At 44.5% G+C, this 21333-nt stretch overlaps 1 protein-coding gene across 6 annotated transcripts in view; it reads left to right on the forward strand.

Annotated features, from left to right (window-relative positions):
• The first annotated feature begins 2887 nt into the window (after positions 1 to 2887).
• The window catches only part of WDFY1 (WD repeat and FYVE domain containing 1), a 60490-nt gene continuing 42044 nt past the window's right edge, over positions 2888 to 21333 (forward strand). For all 6 annotated transcript variants that reach the window (XM_086365706.1, XM_086365691.1, XM_086365717.1 and 3 more), the window contains exon 1: positions 2888 to 3073. Coding sequence is in view for 2 of the 6 variants with exons in the window: in XM_086365691.1 (XP_086221817.1) it covers positions 2937 to 3073 (137 nt within the window). In the remaining 4 variants the exon portion in view is untranslated. The remainder of the gene's footprint in view (positions 3074 to 21333) is intronic.

Raw genomic sequence — 21333 nt, forward strand, 5'->3', positions numbered from 1 at the left:
AAATTTTGTCAACTTAGTTTAGGCAGAATCCCTTAGTACCCCTGATGTTTCCTCCTGGTACTTTTCTAGTCACTGACCTCTACCCTACGCCTTGGCTTTAAATCCCCACTTCAGTTCAGTTCAGTCTCTCAGTTATATCCAATTCTTTGTGACCCCATGGACAGCAGCAGGGCAGGTTTCCCTGTCCATCACCAACTCCTGGAGCTTGCTCAAAGTCATGTCCATTGAGTCGGTGATGCCAACCAACCATCTCAGCCTCTGTCATCCTCTTCTCTTCCTGCCTTCAACCTTTCCCAGCATCAGGGTCTTTTCCAATGAGTCAGTTTTTCGCATCAGGTGGCCAAAGTATTGGAGCTTCAGCATCAGTCCTTCCAATGTATATTCAGGACTGATTTCCTTTAGGACTGACTGGTTTGATCTCCTTGCAGTCCAAGGGACCCTCAAGAGTCTTCTCCAACACCACAGTTCAAAAATCGCCACTTGTCCATGCTGTATTGGAAACTGAGCCCAGTTCTATGCTGGTGTGTCTTTTCCCCTATTTTTAGGGGAATAGTTCCTAAATAGTTCCTAAATAGAATGTATTAACTACTGTCCAGCTCTCATTTTTCTTTGACAGGTCATATAACTCAGTTCAGATCTCTTAGCTTAACCTATCAAGAGGAAGAATCTGAATGGTTCATTCCAGTTTGTAAAAGGGTTCCCTATGGGGAGGGAGAGAAGAAAAGAGGGATATGACACATATGGTACAACAAGCTTATGTATTTCTGGGTGAAGCAAGTTCTCTCAGAAGAGGTGAGACGGGATTGTGATTGGGCTTTGTGTTACATTGCATGTGAAATACTGAAAATTCATGGAATATCATTCAAATAAATTGAAGAAAGCACAAGGAACTGTTATTTTTGCAGTATTTCATTAATTGAGAGAAATACTCTAATAAATGATCTACTAATATAGTTGGAGAGAGGAGTATTAAAGGAAACGGGGGACCACAGTTTTTTGTTTACAGAAAAAGGCTCGAGTCACTGACCTTTCCTGAGTTCCAAAGAGTGGTTACTAATTAGGGGAGTGAGGGAACACAGAAACAAAGGAAAAGCGGTCATCAAGAAAAGTAATAGTAGCTTAAACAGTAGTTCAGTGGTAACAGTCCTTGTTCCTCCTCAAGGGAGAGTCTAGCAATCTGATGCATATCTTTGAGTTGTTTTGCAGAAACTAAGACCCGCTCCACTCAGGTGGAGAATGGTATCTACAGGCTGACCAAAAGTACCAGTACCCTAGACAAGTGGAAACCAGAAGGTTGATGATTAAGATTTCTAAACATAGCCAGTCACCACCAAGCAACCAGAAGAAAGTCATGAGTCGCAACCCTTACCCCAAATGTTGCCTTTAAAACCTTCACTGAAAGCCATTCTGGGAATTGGCTCTTTTGAGCATGAGCTGCCTGTTCTCCTTGCTTCTCTTACACAGCTGCATAGTCATGTTTTTTGTTTTGGTGTTTTCTTTTGTGAACCCACATACTGTATAGCCTACCAGGCTCCTCTGTCCATGGAATTCTCCAGGCAAGAATCCTGGAGTGGATAGCCATTCCCTTTTCCAGGGGAATCTTCCCTACCCAGAGATCAAACTTGGGTCTCCTGTGTTTCAGGTAGATTCTTCAGTGTTTGAGCCATCAGGGAAGCCAACCTGCAAATTAACTCTGACTTTCCTTCACTACAGTGTGGTGGCAGTAGCTTTGCTGTGCTTGGGGCTAACAGATCCAAATTTGGTTCAGCAACATTTATGCTCCACAGATACTAGCTGTGAGCACCCAGCCAGCTCCTAGCAACACCCAAGTCTGACTGACAGTACCAAGCCAACTCCTAGAAGTCAAAGGCTGCTTTTCTCTTTCTCATAGCTTTGTGACCTTAAACAAGTGATTCAACTTCTCCATGGTTCAGTTTTGTAATTTCCAAAGTGAGACTGCGAGAGCACTTACCTCTTCACCTCTTAAATTGTTATCTGGATGAAGATAACCCATGTAAAAAAGCTATGGTTTTTCCAGTAGTCATGTATGGATGTGAGAGTTGAACTACAAAGAAAGCTGAGGCCAAAGAATTAATGCTTTTAAACTGTGGTGTTGGAGGAGACTCGAGAGTCCCTTGAACTGCAAGATCAAACCAGTCAATCCTAAAGGAAATCCATCATGAATATTCATTGAAAAGACTGATGCTGAAGCTCCAATACTTTGGACACCTGATGCAAAGAGCTGCCTCATTGGAAAAGACCTTGATGTTGGGAAAGATTGAAGGCAGGAGAAGGGGACGACAGAGAATGAGGTGGTTGGATGGCATCACCGACTTGATACATGAGTTTGAGCAATCTCCGGGAGTTGGTGATGGACAGGGAAGGCTGGCGTGCTGCAGTCCATGGGGTCGCAAAGGGTCGTACACGACTGAGCGACTGAACTGACTGAACCCAATAAAGATTTTAGGATCGTGCTTGGTATACAGTCACCACTCAATGAGTGCCTTTCAAAGATTCTAAATTGCATTCTTATTTTTCGCACTTTAACATGTCTGGAATGGAGGTGTGGTCCAAACAAAGGCTTCTTAGAATGGATACAGTATAGTATTGTTATTTTCGATAGGTTCTAGTTTGAGGGACAATTCCTTTTCACCGCCAACTGCTCAATCCATTCCTGGGTCCGTGAGTTTCCTTTTCGAACTTTGTAACCTCCCCCACTTCTCAGGCGAGCCCTTTACAGGCCTCTCCTGGCCACGTAATTTTTTTATCTGCGCGGCTTCCGCAGCCAATACGGTAGGCGGCGGACGCACTCGGGAGCTTACGGCGGCGCGGCACCCACGCGGCCGAGGGAGCCGGAGCGAAACCCAACTGGTCCCCGCCCGCCCGCAGTCAGCTGATGGGCCGCCCGTCGCGGAGACCGCCGCCGCCGCTCGAACATGGCGGCCGAGATCCACTCCAGGCCGCAGAGCAGCCGCCCGGTGCTGCTGAGCAAGATAGAGGGGCACCAGGACGCCGTCACGGCCGCGCTGCTTATCCCCAAGGAGGACGGAGTGATCACGGCCAGCGAGGACAGGTAGGGCCGGCGGCTGGTGCGCGGCGGGGCCGAGGCGCGACGAGGGCGGCCCGGATTCCACCGGCTCCCGAGTGTGGGGGCCGTGGGGGTCGCCAGCCTTGGCCCTCTCCGCGTGGGGGCGTCCGCGGTCCCCGGGTCCCACGGCCCGTCGCCCCCCGCCAGACCTTCTTGGTCGCCGGGACCCCCTCCCTCGAGTTCCCGCCTGTGGGGTCCTCTACCCTTGACCCGCCGCCGCGCTTCTCTGGTCTCAGACCCCAGTCTGTGCTTCTCACCTCCCGGTCCGGGACACCTGTCCCAACCCCCGGCCACTGCGCTCTCCCAGCCAGGGACCCTCATCTCCGCCGCGCCCCTCCGGTCCGAGACCCCCCATGGTATACCCTTCGAGCCCGGGACCCCCGCGCGCACCGCCCCCCCCCCCCCCCGCCCCTTTGCCTAGAGCTGGAAGTGTCTCCTCCGCGGTCCGTTCCAAGCCGCCTTCTCTGGTAGCCAGGACTGGCCTCTGGTTCCCGCGGGACCGGGTGCCAGGGATCCCTTTCTTGAAACAAACCTCCCGGGGCTTCAGCACTCTTCTGCTCTATGCTGGGGTTTACACCTCTCTCTGGCGCTCACCAGGTCTCTAGATCAGTTACTTTTCCACAGCTGTTAGAACCACTTGGATTGTTATTTACAAAACAAGGTTCCCCCCCGCCCCTCCCCAGAAGTGACTCACTTAAGACTCTAAGAATAATAAAAATGCTTTTATTTTTAAAGAAATTTGATATTTCCACTGTTAATGGAAAACCAGTTATCCCTTTCCATAAAAAATGGATGGCTAAAACGTTCATCTCTGTGCACCTAAAGTCAGCTCTTGTCTTGTTAACAGGGCGTCTTGCCCATCATACTTTGGGAAACACTGATCCTATGCGATTTTCTCATTCTCCCCAAGAGGAAACAGGTTCGTAGAAAGGCACAGAGATTCTGGTGACGCCAGAAATGCACTCCAAGATTCCCCAGTCCAGCTCTCTGGTCTTTCTAGGGTTTTGTGATTGTATGGGAGAGACATTATTTGTGTTGTAACTTTAGCGTTTTGTAAACCCTTAAAAGTTTCAAAGGTTAGTGGCTTTACTGTGGGAATTTGGAGGAAATGACTGGTGTTTTTGAGAGAAACTGTTTCCTTGCTGCAGTGAGTGTTCTTAAACGGTGATATTGCAAAAGAGGAAAGTCTTTTTGGAAGAAGGAAGGTTGTGCTGTTTTGTTAAAGCGGGAGGCACGGTACAGCCTTTTGTCGTCTAGTTTTTGAAGTCGGTAGTTTTGAGGGCCTGCTCCCACTGATAAGAGGAAACCTGAAGCCCCCAGTGCCTATTTGACCTTTGTATTTGGCTTTTGAGTGAGTTTGTTGTGAGCAGGCTATTTACCAGTCACTGACCGCCAACGAGGTGGAGAGTGATTGGTTAAACCTGAATGTGGGTGTGTCACCAGGAAGGAGTGGGAGACAGAGGGGTGCCTGAGCCACAGGGTGAAATTGTTCTTGTTCAGTTGCTAAGTCTCCTGTCCTTCTCAGGGAGAAGAGGGAACTGTTTAAAAAAAAAGACAAAGGACACAATAATGATATTTGCATGATGTGAACATAGATGGAGACATCACTTTATACAAGTTAGCTGTCTTTGTTCAGTAAAATATTTTAGTCGTGACTCACGTGTGTTGGGTAAATTGCTGAGTATTTGCGATTACTGGCCAGGAGCAGTGTTGATCAGTGTTTTATGGAAAGTGATTACTTAGCTGCTCTGGGACTGAAGTGTTGCAGGAAACACTTTCATGGGGGCACAGCAGGGTCCTGGCAGAGGACTGGACCAGGTGGGGGTTGGGGCCTTGGGTTTTTAATTTGTGTTTCAGGCCCATGGAACTTCCTGGGAGGCAGGACACTGGTTGAAACAGGTTCTACACTTTCTGAGATTTATGAAAGCATATGGCTATGAGGTTTTTTTGTTGTTGGATATGGTGGTTTGTTTTCACATTGTCATAAGTCTGTGTCATATTCTTCAATCGTTTGTTTATTCACTCATTTATAGATTTAGAAATAATCTCCTTATTGAGTGCCAGGCCCTGGACAGAACAAAGAGCAAAAGTCATAGCACTTGCCCTTATATAACTTCTGATTCATGATTTTATGGCCCCCGACCTTTTAGAACCAGCCAGGAAATAGAACACTGACCACCATTTATCATCAAACAAGCATTTATTGGGCACTTTCTGTGTGGCAGGCCCGTCTTAGATCTGTGGGTAGAAAACACGCTGAAATTGATGTTCCCAAAGGGCTGGATGGTATGGTGAAGAGATGGCCCTGTGCTCTCAACTCCCTGGGTGCTGGGGAGACACAGGGGAAGGAGGGTCCTTGGGTGAGCACTGGGTTTCAAGAAAAGCCTCCTGGAAGAGATATCACTGGTGAAAGGAGTGGTCTCTGTTACCCTGGTCCAGGCAGAGGGAAAGGACAGGAGGGAATCACAGGCGGTACAGAACCATGGTTATTTCTAGATGCCCAGAGCGGAAAGTGTACTGAGAGCTGAAGGCCCAGTGTCCAGTTATAGAAGGATCTGCCTTGTGTGCCACTGCTAAGATTTGGACTTCAGTTTGCGAGCAGTGAGAGACCATCAAAGAGTTTAAAGCAAGCAAATGATACCCTCAGAATGTGTACGTGAAATCTTTCTTTTTTTCAAAATATTTACTCATTTATTTGGCACGAGGGGGTCTTAGTTGCATCATGTGTGCTTGGTCACTCTGTCATGTCCGACTCTTTGTGACCCCATAGACTGTAGCCCGCCTGGCCCCTTTGTCCTTGGGATTGTCCAGGTAAGAATATTGGAGTGGGTTGCCATTTCATCCTCCAAGGAATCTTCCCGGCCTAGGGATCTAACCTGCATCTCTTCTCCTGCATTGGCAGGCGGATTCTTAACCACTGCATGTGGGATCTAGCTCCCTGACCGGGGATCCAACCCAGGCCCGCTGTATGGGGAGTATGGCGTCTTGGCCACTGGACCACCAGGGAAGTTCCCCAGCATTTGTACTTCAAAAATAGCAATAGTTAACCTTTAAAAGTGCCCTCCCTCTTGCAGTAGAGAATTGGACCAGTGTGTGTGACTGCATCCAGTCCTCACATCTCCTGGTGAGATGGTTTCAATCACTTTCTCTTATCAACAGTTCCAAAATTCAAGGTATTGTAAAAGTCAGAGGTGTTTTTGTTTGTTTGTTTTTGTGAGTTAGGCCTGAAAACTCATTGGTGCTAAAACTTGACCTCAATAGATGAGAGTATTTGTAATCTGTATTTATCCCGTGTGGCATGAATATTCATTTGTTTTACTGTGGAGATATCAGTGCATTTTATTGCGGGTCCTACTGGGAGTTTTATGGAACATGTAGTGTAGGTGTCTGATTGTAATGAGCATTTGGCCATTTAGAAAACTGGGGTGCAAGGGGCACTGAAGTAACTATTAATACCCGAGGTCACGTTGCCAGTAAATGATGGGAATGAGATTTGAACCCAGGTCTGATTCTGAGGCCCAGGTTCTTTCTGCCGGGCCTACACGTTTGGAGAACCTGAGTTGAGGCAGTGTCAGTGGTTGATGACTCCAGCAACAAGTGTAAAATGCTAGGATTCTGCCTTTTGCCCTCCCCTCCGCCCGCTGGGGGAGGGGCATTTGGCAATATCTGGAGATATTTTGGTTGTCATAACTGGGGGAGGGTACTCCTGGAATCTAGCGGGTAGAGGATGTAACATCCTGTAACACACAGGACAGTCCCTCATGAAAAGGATTGGCCAGCTCCAAATGTCATTAATGCCAGTGCTGAGTTGGAGAAACCCTTGTCTAGGCTTAATGTACTTGTTCGTCTGATTTGCCTAGATAGTGGTTCTCAGGGCTTGCATGTGCATCAGGGTCACCTGGAGAGGGATCTTGTTAAAGCACAAAGATCCTGGTTCAGTAAGTCTGGGGCTGGGCCCCACAGTTTGCCTTTCTGTCAAGTTCCCAGTGATGTCCATGCTGATGCTGCTGGTCACACTTGGAGGGCAATTGCTTTACGCAAAAGAGAATTATTCGTCGTTCTTGTCTGTGGAGAGGCACTGGGAAAGAATACTGTTTATACCTTGTCCTCTTTTTTTTTTTTTTGGTCAGTTTATGGGATATATTTGCCTGGAGCCATTTACATATACCCATCTATTTCCTAGTAAAACCGAGCTATATCTGGTAGTGCTAAATACAGAGAATTCCCCCAAGGAGTAATAAACTAATATGGAGGATTCAGCTTAATTCCATGGGACCTGGAGTCACTGCTAATGGTTTGGGCAGCAAGTTTAGGGGTCTAATCAGAAACATTCAGGGATTACTGTGCCCTGAAGGGTTAACAGAGAACGTGCTGCTCTTTCACGCGGATTCATTTGTATTTTGTTGGGGCTTCCCAGGTGGCTCAGTGATAAAAGAATCTGCCTGCCAATGCAGGAGGTATGGGTTCAATCCCTGGGTCAGGAAGATCCCCTGAGGAGGAAATCGCAACCCACTCCTGTATTATTGCCTGGGAAATCCCATGGACAGAGGAGCTTGGTGAGCTACAGTCCATGGGGTCGCAAAGAGCGACACATCTGAATGATTAAGCACATACACACAAATTCCTTTGTTTAAGCTTCGTTATTCATGAAACCTTAGTATTTTTAAATTTTAGTTTTCAAAAGTTGCACGTTGAAACTAGAATATCTGAGCATGCAGCGTAGAAAAACGATACATTGGTAAAGTAAAAAAAAGATATTCTTGAGTCAGTGGAGTATGACTGTCTTTCTAGTCAGGAAACTGTAAAAATAAAAGTAATAACCTCAGTATTACGTTTCAGAATTTAACTGCAGCAGTCATTTTTCTGGTCAGAGAAACAGAAATGAGACTGTACTTTCAGGACAGAACTGAAATGTTGTGAGGCAATTGGAAATGATCCCCCAGACACGTTTGCTTTCTGAACTTCTTGGAGTTGCACCACATATTTAGACAGTTGGTTGAAAAGGATAGATAGCATTTTTTTAAAGGTAAAATCTTACTAAAAGTCTTACCAGTAAGTTAAGGCTGTGGGCTAGCTATCTTCAATTTTGAAAAATAGAGTTTGGAGAGATGCCTGCTGATACTACTGTTTCAGGGGCCTAAAGGTCAAGGTTGATTTCTGCAAGAAATTGTTTTGTCTGGCCTAAGTCAAACAAAGAGAGATTGCGTATATTTTAAGATATTTTAGGATGTTGCACTTAGGCTGGTAAGCAATAGAGATCACAGAAGACCAACTTTTAAAATATTTTTGGTAGCATCTTCCTTCCCCGCCGCCAATAAACATTTCCCCCCTAATAAACATTAGCTGTTTATTTTTTTGTTTCCTTTTAGACATTTCTAGGCATATTAAGATGGTTTGAAGGAAAATTGTGTATTTAGTAGCTGTTCTTATAGAAACAATGCTAAATAAACAAGCAACTTGATTTTTAAGTGTTATCCTTGGGAAGAAACCTGGTGTAGCTGGAAGTTTTCAGTTTATACAGAAAACCAGAATGTTAACTGCTGTATTTTTGTTGTCTTGCAGTGCCTAAAAATAGACTTTCATTTGTGTTACAAGATAAAGTGAAGAAGTGAGAAGTTGGAAGCCTGGGCAGGAAAGCATCTATTGCTGTGTCGTTAGGAATGGGTTTTCATTGTTAAGATCATTTTCTTTCATAGCATAGTTTAGAACAGATTCTGAATCTTGAATGCCTGAGTTTGAATCCTAGCCATGTGACCTTGGGCAGGTTACTTTTTTCTCCCAGTGTTGTAGTTCTGTCATCTGTAAAATGGAGATAATAAAGGCTCCAGCCTCCTAATTGTGGGAATTAGATGAATTCACATGTAAAACACTTAGAACTGTACCTGGCACAGAGTTCATGTGTGTTGGCTATTATTATTTTCATTCCCATTTATTTTGCAGTTAATTGCTTTAATCTCATCAGAAGCTAAACATGTCTTTGCTTACGGTGACTTTTGAGTATGCATGTGCGTGCGTGCTCAGTTGTGTCTGACTCTCTGCAACCCTATGAACTGTAGCCCGCCAGGCTCCTCTGTCCATGGGGTCCTCTAGGCAAGAATCCTCCAGTGGGTTGCCATCTCCTCCCCCAGGGGATCTTCCTGACCCAGGGATCAAAGCCGCATCTCTGGCGTCTCCTGCATTGCAGGTGTGTTCCTTACCACTGAGCCATATAGGAAGCCCCTGGTATATATGTGTGTGTGTAAATAATGTGAAATTTTTCCTGCCTGAATAGAACAGTTTCAGAGCAATAGATGCCTTCCTGCCCAGGCTTCCGACTTCTCACTTCTTCACTTTATTTTGTAACACAAATGAAAGTCTATTTTTAGGCACTGCGAGACAACAAAAATACAGCAGTTAACATTCTGGTTTTGTGTATAAACTGAGAACTTCCACTTTGGGGGTCCCTTACAGACCTTATAACTGTCTTTGAGTCATGCCTTTTCAGCATTTCCATATTTGGTCGCTTGCAAGTCATGTCAGTCACATGTTTTCACTTATAAAAGTCCTTGCCCTGCTTGCTGTGTAAGGGACCCCCCGGACCACTGCCAGGTTCCTTGATTCACGAGGAGGACTGCCACTGAGTGGTCATCCTCACGGCCTCGCTGTATTTCAGTGGGAGGACAGGGAACAAAATCGATGATGGGAAAGGTATGGGGTGAAGTCCAGAGGAAACCAAGCGTGAGCTTCCAGGAGTCCTGGCCCTGTAGAAACTCTCAGGAGACGTTCCATTCCCCCAGCCTGGAGTCATCCCACACGTGTGAAATACTCACACTGGCTACCTCCAAGCTGTTTAGAGGCTCAAGATACCCAGGCTCTCACTGGGGGATGTTCCTGAAGGCAGCCTCTGCCTCACACGTGCCGAAATCCCAGACTCCCAGAAGGAAAGCAGGAGGTCATTGGTCTCTCAAATGGTAGTTTGGTTTTGGTTTTGTTTTATTTTTTTCCCATATTTAATTATTTGGCTGTGCTGGGTCTTAGTGGCAGCATGCAAACTCTTGGTTGTGGTGTGTGGCATCTAGTTCCCTGACCAGGGATCAGACCCAGGCCCTCTGCATCTGGAGCTCAGAATCTTAACCCCTGAACCCCCAGGGAAGTTGCTCAAATGTTAATTTGAGAAAACCCTCAGTAAATAAATCTGGAAGAAGCATGGACCAGAATTGCAAAACAGCCTCACTGTCTCCAATTGTTTTTCTTTTAAGTTTGTTTGCCCTTGTGTTTCAAGACTTCAAGGCTGTGAAGAGTTTGGAATGTTTTTGGTTTTTTTTTGTAATTTGGAAGTTAATGTTGCATGGACCCTACCTGGACTGACTCCATCCTCTCCTCCTGCTCCTCAGAGGTTGTAATAGCTTTTACCCTCACACTGGCTCACAGGGTAAAATAGCTTTTACCATCCTGGGTGGCACAGAGGTCACAAAAGATAATTTTGAGGCTGACAGTGGAAACAGCAACAGGAATGGTTCCTCAAGTCAGAAAGAAAACATCTTCTAGGTGGAAGACCCAGCCACCCGGCTTGTGGAGCCATTATTCTAATTTAGGGGCTGGCAAAGGTGCACATGCCCTTTTCCCCTGGGTAAAAGTCTGCTGGTGACAGAATCAGCAGTCTGAGGGTCACCAGTGTCATGGACAGGATTCCTTCCCTAGACTGTAGAAGGGGATGGAAATTTAAATTTTCTAAGCCAATCTGATTTTCCTTTATTCAAAAGAGGCAAGTTTCCCTGCCTTTCAGTTTAGTTAATTCAGTAAAAATCTAGTGTTTTCTCCCTTTGTTATTCAAAGAGGAAGGCTGCTTTCTGTCATACTAATGAATAGGGCAGAGTTCAAGAGACTTGGCTGGAAGGAAACTGCTGTTTGTTTGATAAAAACAGATAGTACCATTAGGGCTTCCCTGGTGGCTCATTGTTAAGGAACCCAGCTGACAATACTGGAGGCCTGGGTAGGGAAGATCCCTTGGAGGAGGAAATGGCAACCCATTCCAGTATTCTGGCCTGGGAAATCCCATGGACAGAGAAGCCTAGTGGACTACAGTCCATAGGGTCACAAAAGAGTCCGACACAACTGAAGCCACTGAAACAGCATTGTACCGTATCCTTTCCTCCTCTCCCTTTTAGGCCAACATCTTAGTGTTACATCAGTAGAAATTACTCGGGCTATCAGAGTTATGCATTTTTATCTGTAACCCTGGAGATACTGTCAGACTAGGAAAACACATCCTTTGACATAGGTAACACAAATGTTTGGTCATTTATCAAGGTATAAAATAGCATCAGCAATCCTAAGAGCGACTGGAAAATCAGAGTTCCCCAAACTTACTATTTTTTCCAAGTTTAAAAAAAGTCAGGCTTGGGGCTTAATTTGTAACACATGCTATATTCTGTATTCTTTTAAGCCAATTCAATGAATAAGCCCTGTATATCAGTTTACAATTTAAAGATGATTGAATTGCTTTGAGTTAGCTATTTGGGGATGATTAGGGTGTTTTTTGGAGAGCGTTTTGAAAGAGCCGGTTTTAGAAATGCTGATGTATCAGGCAAGGTAGAATTTGGCCTTGGGATTTTATAGAAATACCTGTGTGCTATTTGAATCTCTTTATCAAAGTATGGGCATGATTTTCAAAGTAACCATACCAGAAAATAATATGTACTGAACCCAAATGTATGTTCTCATTGGGCGATAGGTTTGAAAACGGTATTAATCGTGACTTGCACAAGGTGCCTCCTGGTTTGAGAGCCAGTGCTTTTCAGGAGGAAAATTATGCTTTAATCTGTCTTTTCTCTGTGTTGTAGCATATGTAAATGAGATTTTTATAAACTTGGTGATTTCCTAAAGTATCTTTTTAACTCGCTTTTCACCAGTTCTTTGACAGAGTGAAACCAAGGGGCTAGAAAAGATCAAAGGAACCTTTGTTCCTCATCAGGAGTATCTGTGAGCAGGTCACAGATTCATCTCCCTGGAATAGGTGCTTCTTTCTCAAACCTGTTGGTTTTAGTCTGCTTTTTATGTATCTACTCCAGTAAGTTAAAGGAACATACAGAATTCTTATTCTTGATAGGATGAAAAATATTGAGTAATATTTAATTAAGAGTAATATGATCATTTGTGCTTTTGCATAACTTCAATTTCTTGGAAATCAAATTAGCATCTGAGCAGAGTGAGGAGAAGGCAATGGCACCCCACTCCGGTACTTTTGCCTAGAAAATCCCATGGACGGAGGAGCCTGGTAGGCTGCAGTCCATTGGGTCGATAGAGTCGGACACAACTGAGCGACTTCACTTTCACTTTTCACTTTAATACGTCGGAGAAGGAAATGGCAGCCCACTCCAGTGTTCTTGCCTGGAGAATCCCAGGGACGGGAAGCCTGGTGGGCTGCTGTCTATGGGGTCACACAGAGTCGGACACGACTAAAGCGATGCAGCAGCAGCAGAGTGAGGATCCTAGAGCTCAGTTAAAATTAAAAGTGGACTTAATGTGTTTACTAAGTACTCTGAAATTTTTGGCACTTGGTCAATGCCAAATGCTGTTTTTATTTCCAATTTTAAGGTCAGAGTCCTAATTATTCTTAAAGATGTACTACTTGGAACAGGCAGCATAGTATCGGTTAGCTCTTTGCTGTGTTGCAGGCCGTCGTGAAATTTAGAGGCTTAAAACAAGAAGTGTCATCATTGCTTGTGAGCCTGTGAATCCCCTAGACAGTCCACCTGCTCACAGCCAGGCTTGCTTATACACGTGTTGGCCCTGCTCATTTCAGCCAGTCTCTTTCACGGGGCTTGCTGGCCACAGACTGGTAGAGGATGGCATCACCTGACACTTGGAGCTCTCTTCCTTGGGGTCCATCCTCTAGCGGGCTAACCCCTCTTCTTCATGTAGACGTAGCCTTTACTCAGGCCCAGTATAGAGCCGGTACTGCATTGCTGCAGCCACGTTCTCTGGGTCAAAGCAAGTCTCAGGACAGCCCATCTCCAAGGTTGGAGCAATAGTTTCCACCTCTTGTTGGGAAGAACTGCAAGGGCACATTGTAAAGCGCACACAAGCAGGGAGGGGTAAGAATTGGGCTTGTTCTTGCAATTTACCACCCCAAGCACTTAAATACCATATTGGATACTGCAGTTGATCTTAAGGTACTGAGAAATTTTGTTAGAATCACTATTCCTGTTTAGCGCAGAAGTTGGGTTTTTATTATTATTTTTTTTTAACCAAGTGAGAGTTTTGGGGTTGAACCTAGACTTTTCCACATTCTGCATTTATTTGGAGAAAAAAGGAATCAGCTTTGGAGGATAAAATGTAGAGTTTTCTGAATGCCCCTTAGAAAATTGTTCTGTGTATTAATTGCCATATGAAGCGTCTTTACTTTGAATTATTTACATTGGTGTTGTCTTGAAATGTGAATTTTCATCACCTTCTGGCAGAATAAGTAGACAAGAGTCAGAAAATCTGATCCAGTGCTGCTGTTGGCTTGTTTGATTTGTAGGGCTTTCTCCCTCCTGGCTTCTGCTTCCCTAAGTATAAAACAGAAGTCTTGGCTGGCATCTTTGTCGAGAGGATGTGGCCAGCATGTACTCAACAGACCACAATTTTTCTAGACTCCCGATGAGGTAGAAGGCAGGTGTTGCCTGTGCCACTGGGGTTCTTCACTGTGAACTCTAAGAGTTAAGCACGTTTCTGCAGTTGTTCTTATTGTTGTTCAGTCGTCCAGTGGTGTCCGACTCTGTGACCCATGGACTGCAGCATGCCTTCCCTGTCCTTCACCACATCCCAGAGTTTGCTCAAACTCATGTCCATTGAGTCGGTGATGCCATCCCACCATCTCATCCTCTGTGGTGCCCTTCTCCTCCTCCTTTCAATCTTTCCCAGCATCAGAATCTTTTCCAGTGAGTTAGCTCTTTGCATCAGGTGACCAAAGTATTGGAGCTTCAAACTGAATATCAGTCCTTCCAGTGAATATTCAGGACTGATTTCTGTTAGGATGGACTGGTTGGATCTCCTTGCAGTCCAAGGGACTCTAAAGAGTCTTCTCCAATATCACAGTTCAAAAGCATCAATTCTTCGGTGCTCAGCTTTCCTTATAGTCCAACTCTCACATCCATATGTGACTGTTGGAAAAACCATAGCTTTGACTAGATGGACCTTTGTTGGCAAAGTCATGTCTCTGCTTTTTAATATACTGTCTAGGTTGGTCATAGCTTTTCTTCCAAGGAGCAAGCATCTTTTAATTTCATGGCTGCAATCACCATCTGCAGTGATTTTGGAGCCCAAGAAAATAAAATCTGTCACTGTTTCCGCTGTGTCCCCATCTATTTGCCATGAAGTGATGGGACCAGATGCCATGATCTTTTAGTTTTTTGAATGTTGAGTTTTAAGCCAGCTTTTTCACTCTCCTCTTTCTCTTTCATCAAGAGGCTCTTGAGTTCTTTACTTTTTGCCATAAGAGTGGTATCATATGCATACCTGAAGATATTAATATTTCTCCTGGCAATCTTGATTCTAGCTTGTGCTTCATCCAGCCCAGCATTTCGCATGATGTACTCTCCATATAAGTTAAACAAGCAGGGTGACAATATACAGCCTTGACATACTCCTTTCCCAATTTGGAACCAGTCCATTGTTCCATGTCTGGTTCTAACTGTGGCTTCTTGACCTGGATACAGATTTCTCAGGAGGCGGTTAAGGTGGTCTGGTATTCCCACCTCTTTGAGAATTCTCCAGAGTTTGTTGTGATCCACACAATCAAAAGCTTTAGCATTGTCAGTGAAGCAGAAGTAGATGTTTTTCTGGAATTCTCTTGCTTTTGCTATGATCCAGCAGAAGTTGGAAATTTGATCTCTGCTTTCTCTGCCTTTTCTAAATCCACCTTGAACATCGGCTTGGCTTGGAGAATTTTGAGCACTACTTTGCTGGCATGTTAGATGAATGCAATTGTGTGGTAGTTTGAACATTCTTTGGCATTGTTTTTCTTTGGGATTGGAATGAAAACTGACCTTTTCCAGTCCTGTGGCCACTGCTGAGTTTTCCAAATTTGCTGGCATATTGAGCGCAACACTTTCACAGCATCATCTTTTAGGACTTGAAATAGCTCAGCTGGAATTCCATCACCTTTACTAGCTTTGTTCATAGTGATGCTTCATAAGATCCACTTGACTTCAGATTCCAAGATGTCTGGTTCTAGGTGAGTGATCACATCATCATGGCTATCTAGCTCATTAAGATCTTTTTTGTATAGTTCTTCTGTGTATTCATGTCACCTTTTCTTAATATCTTCTACTTCTGTTAGGCCCATACTGTTTCTGTCCTTTATTGTGCCCATCTTTGCATGAAATGTTCCCGTGTTATGTATAATTTTCTTGAAGAGATAGATCTCTAGTCTTTCCCATTGTATTGTTTTCCTCTGTTTCTTTGCATTGATCACTGAGGAAGGCTTTCTTACCTCTCTTTGCTCTTCTTTGGAACTCTGCATTCAGATAGGTGTATCTTTCCTTTTCTCCTTTGCCTTTAGCTTCTCTTCTTTTCTCATTTATTTGTAAGGCCTCCTCAGACAACCATTTTACCTTTTTCCATTTCTTTTTCTTGGGGATGGTCTTGATCACTGCCTCATGTACAATGTCATGAACCTCCATCCATAGTTCTTTAGGCACTCAATGGGATCTCAACCCTTGAATCTATTTGTCACTTCTACTGTATAATCCTAAGGAATTTGATTTAGGTAATTCCTGAATGGTCTAGTGGTTTCCCCTACTTCAATTTAAGTCTGAATTTGGTAGTAAGAAGTTCATGATCTGAGCCACAGTCAGCTCCTGGTCTTGTTTTTGCTGACTGTATAGAGCTTCTCCATCTTTGACTGCAAAGAATATAATCAATCTGATTTTGGTATTGACCATCTGGTGATGTCCATGTGTAAAGTTGTCTCTTGTGTTGTTGGAGGAGGGTGTTTGCTGTGACCAGTGTGTTCTCTTGGCAAAACTGGATTAGCCTTTGCCCTGCTTAATTTTGTACTCCAAGGCCAAACTTGCCTGTTACTCTAGGTAACTCTTGACTTCCTACTTTTGCATTCCAGTCCCCTATGATGGAAGGGACATTTTATTTTGGTGTTAGTTCTAGAAGGTCTTGTAGGTCATTGTAGAATAGTTCAACTTCAGCTTCTTCGGTATTAGTGGTTGGGGCATAGACTTGGATTACTATGATATTGAATGCACAGAGGCATGGTTTATTGCTTATATTTTTCAGGCCAGTGAGTCCCTGCCTTTTGGTGCCTTCTCTTTCCTGCCTTTCTGCCCCAGACTTCTTTGCTCTGCCCTGCCCCTGTTCACAGATCCCAGGGAGTAACTGTTGCTCTCAAGGCCCCATCCACCCAACACTTCTCGCCCTTGTGTCCAAGCCCTCCTCACCCCTCTGTGCTGACCTCCATGGATACATCAGCTGGACTCTGAGCAGCCACAGAGCCTCTCAGAGTCTGCCACACTAAAAATAAAGTGGTTGTATCCTGTTTGAAACTGCCTCTGATTCCCAGGTGGCTCAGTGGTAATCCTCCTGCCAGTGTAGGAGCTGCGGAAGATGCAGGTTTGGTCCCTGGATTGGGAAGATCCCCTGGAGGAGGAAATGGCAGCCCACTCCAGTGTTCTTGCCTGGAGAATCCCATGGACAGAGCCTGGCGGGCTACAGTCCATGGGTTCACAGACAGTGACCACAGACACAACTGAGCGAGTGAGCACGCCAGCACTGATTCTAGTGCCTGCAGCTGCCCAGAGCTTCAGGCTGATCCTGTTTTTACTCCTCACCCTCTCTTGCTTTCAGTGGTAACAATTTGTTAAGCATACTTCCAGGGAGTGGACGGTTTTTACATTTAGAATTTGAGATAGCCACACTTGAAAAATCAGACAAAATAAGACCTATGTACCTCAAGGCTTATGAAAGTGTTAGTCGTTCAGCTGTTTCTAACTCTGTGCAACCCCATGGACTTGAGCCCACCAGGCTCCTCTGTCCATGGGATTGATTCTCCAGGCAAAAATACTGGAGTGGGTTGCCATTTCCTCCTCCAGGGAATCTTCCTGACCCAGGGATCGAACCCAGGCATCCTCCATTCCAGGTAGATTCTTTACCGTCTGAGCCACCAGGGAGGCCCCAAGGCTTATGACGAAGTGTTTAATAGTTGGTGGCCCTGCTGTCCTCCTGCTTCTCAGCTGCTCCACATCTTTTCTCTGGGGACCACCCCCCATCCTGCCCTCCTCAGAAGCCAAAATCCTAGTCTACCTTGAAGGCGTGTTCACTTCTCTCTTTCTGCCCCTCATCAGCCTTCTTGCCCTCTCTGCCCAGCCTGACTCCGAGTGGCTGTGGAATTTAGTTCCATTATCTTTTATTATGCTTAAAAAAAAATTGTAAACATTTCTTCATGCTACCATGGTCATCATAACTCATCTTAGTGACTATATAGGCTATTGAATTAATATGTCATTAACCGATTTGATTATATGGCATTTTCCTTTAATTTTTACTCTTTTGAATAAGGCTCATATGAACTTTTAAAAATACATAGTTCTTTTCTCTTCATCTATTAAAAAATTTCTGCAGATCAGTTACCAAGCCTGGAATTCCTAAATCAGTTTATTGTTTTTATCATCATCATCATTACTGTTATTATTATTAGGTAGGTAATGTGTTTCTCACTAAATGGAACAGGATTCTTGCCACAGAAGTAGTTCTAATGTGCAGTGCTGACAAAACATCATGAGAACCCTGGAAATGGCACGTTATTGTTGTTCTCAGTTGTTCCTTGCTTAGCCCTGCTCAGCAGTTTCAGTCTGAAATATTTAAAATAAAGAAATATAATCCAGCTTTGGCATTTTCATTTTCCCAGAAATTAAATGAATGATGATCCACTGGGGTGAACAGCAAGACAAATAAGATCATGATTTGATCTCTTACGAAGAGACCTCTCTTTGTTTTCTCTCCATGAAAAACTCTGCAGCCCTACGTGAGTTCGTGCTTCTCGGACTAGGAGGGCAAAGGACACTGATGGTAGAGCCCTCCACACGATCAGCAGGAGTGTAAGGAAGTTTAAAAAGCACTTTAAAAGCACATTTCTTCTCTGGAAGAAATGACACATTTCCTTTCTAAGTACCTTTTGGAAAAGTTTCAGGCTATTGTTTTAAAATAACCTAAACATAGAGCTTGGCAAAATGAACATGTTTCTAAAATTTTTTTTTCTACATTGACACAGTCTTAGACTATCCAAGAAAATCCCTCTACTAGAAAAATGGGTAGAATAAGCAGCAAGCAAAACGTACAATGAGTTTAGGTGAGTGGGTGTAAGTTGTCAAAACAGTGAAGGAAAAGGAAGCTATTTTATCTTGGTGCAGAGCGTGGCTTCCCTAGTGGCTCAGATGATTGAGAATCTGCCCACAATGCGGGAGGCCCAGGTTTGATTCCTGGAGAAGGAAATGGCAACCCACTCCAGTATTCTTGCCTGGAAAATCCCATGGACAGTGGAGCCTGGCGGGCTACAGCCTGTGGGGTTGCGAAGAGTTGGACACGACTGATCGAGTAACACAGAGAGTATGGCTTAGACATTCATGAAGGTAGTTTTTGTAAAAATAAAGCCATCTGGTCTTGATACTTTGATACAGTTTATTAATATCATTCAGGAGTTTTTAATAGCTTGTGCCTATAAAATGTTGCTAAACTGTATTGTTGTGAATAGTAGATTTTGTTTCCAGTTTGCTTAATAGTAAATTTTTTTAGTCTGGAATTTGTTGATTTTTAAAAATAAAACAGCCCAACTTAAGCCTGTTTTAATAACCATTTTTTAAACCAATGAGACGTATCCTAAATACAAAACAAATTTCTGTATTACTTAATAAAAGTTATACAACTTTGTTTAATACACAGTTTCTTGAGAGTGCTGGAGTATTAGGAGTTGAACTTAATATTGTTTTGATTTTATCTCAGAAGTGGGAGATTTTAATTTGTCACCCAAGGAAGTAAAGGAGTATGCCTGGAAAAAGAGCAAGAAGGAATTTTAGATAGAACGTGTGAATATGGAAGTAGAGCCAGCTATCAAGGTCAGCTGCCTGGTTTGAAACCTGATTCTCAAGCAAGGATGGTCTTCTCTCAGCCTGAATGTGATAAAAATTTTTTCAGGTGAAACACCCCCAACAAATAGTACAAGTCTTGCCAATTTTCTAGTGTGTCCGCTTGAGCTGGGTGCAGACCACATGGTAGTCTGATGTTTGTCCTCCAAAGGAAATACTACTGTGTTTCAGAGTTCCTGGGGTCTAGGTAGGTCGCATTTTGACCTTGGGCCAGTTTATCATTCTGAAGCTTCATGAAGTTAAGTGTGATTTTTTCAGGTTAGATGATTGAATGGAAGAGGTGACTTTAAGGTTTTCTGCTCACAGCAGCTTCTCTGCTGTCTGAAATCATTCTTCTTTCAAGAAGACACAGGGAAGAGCACGTCCCCTGAGGCCTCCATTGAACTACTGACGCATTTGTGTCTACAACTTTTGGGGTTGATTTTGGGGGGTTTAGAATATGTCCGCATTCTGATCTTTAGACCCTTAAAACCACACAGATAGGGAGCTTGTTAATCGCTTTGAGTGAAGGAAGGTGCTGCCCGACACCCTCATCTCCAAGTGCCTTGGCCTTTACTGTCCTGTTTGCGAGTGGAGTAGAATCCTTGAACAGGCTTTAATGTAATTTTTAGAAATATTTATTTATTTATTTGGCTGCACTGGATCTTAGTTGCAGCCTGTGAACTCTTAGTTGAGGCGTGTGAATTCTTCACTCACGGCACACGGGATCTAGTCCCCCAACTAGAGATCGAACCCTAGGGGCCTTGCATTGGGAGCATGGAGTCATAGCCACCAGATCACCGGGGAAGTCCCTCCTGGAGCAGATTTAATGCTTAGAGGAGAGTTGGCCTTTACCTTCTTATAATTCCTTCTGTTTCATCCCCTGTGTTGAACATATATAATGGAATGTATCCATAAGCATTCTATACTAAGTAACAAAATACTGTCAACAAAATGTGATATTGTGTTAGTAGTTCAGGCCTACTACTACTACTAAGTTGCTTCAGTCGTGTCCGACTCTGTGCGACCCCATAGACTGCAGCCTACCAGGCTTCTCTGTCCATAGGATTCTCCAGGCAAGAACACTGGAGTGGGTTGCCATTTCCTTCTCCAGTGCATGAAAGTGGAAAGTGAAAGTGAAGTCGCTCAGTCGTGTCTGACTCTTAGCGACCCCATGGACTGCAGCCTACCAGGCTCCTCCATCCATGGGATTTTCCGGGCAACAGTACTGGAGTGGGGTGCCATTGCCTTCTCCCATTTCAGGCCTAAGGATCATCATTATAAGCGTCTATTGATGATTTTAGGTAAGAGAAAGTGAAAGTCACTCAGTTGTGTCTGACTCTTTGCAACTCCATGTACTATATAGTCCATGGAATTCTCCAGGCAAGAATACTGGAGTGGGTAGCCTTTCCCTTCTCCAGGGGATCTTCCCAACCCAGTTATCCAACCCAGGTATCCCGCATTGCATGCAGATTCTTTACCAGCTGAGCCACCAGGGAAGCCCTTAGATGTGGAAGGCCATGCCAAATGCTACTCATCCTGTGGTGTGCTGCCCAGGGGGACTACTGCCTGGAGAGAAAAGTCCTTGGTAGGGAGGTGAGGGACGAGGGCTTCTGATACAACCTGAGCTCGGTATTTTGGGCACCTGAGGATGACAGCTTGCTAGGATGCAGGGTCTGGGTGTGGGAATCACAAGCATGTCAGTTGAACCCCTGATTTGAGACTACCACTGGTGGTCTCTGAGCCCAGGGGCAATGGGATGCGTGGCTCCTTGGGAGTTGTCGCCAGTAGTTGACATACCCAAGGTGGTCTGGAGGGAGGAGCCCACCAGGTAACATGGGAGGAGGGTGCACTGAGGCATGAGTGGTGAGGGTTGGATGTTGGTGGACGTGCCAAGAACAGAGGCAAGGCCCAGTGTCTTAGGTTGGAATTACTTCTTAAAAAATAAGCAGAAACCTACAACACTGTTATCACATCTAAAGAACAGTGTCTTTTAATATCAGATATCTAGTCAGTGTTCCTATTATCAGCTGTTTCATGATAATATTGGAGAAGGCAATGGCACCCCACTCCAGTGCTCTTGCCTGGAAAATCCCAGGGACAGAGGAGCCTGGTAGGCTGCAGTCCATGGGGTTGCTAAGTCAGACATGA

This window comes from Bos grunniens, chromosome 2 (genome assembly GCF_055505025.1).
Source record: "Bos grunniens cultivar Pamir isolate PY7600 chromosome 2, Bosgru_T2T1.0, whole genome shotgun sequence".
NCBI lineage: Eukaryota > Metazoa > Chordata > Mammalia > Artiodactyla > Bovidae > Bos > Bos grunniens.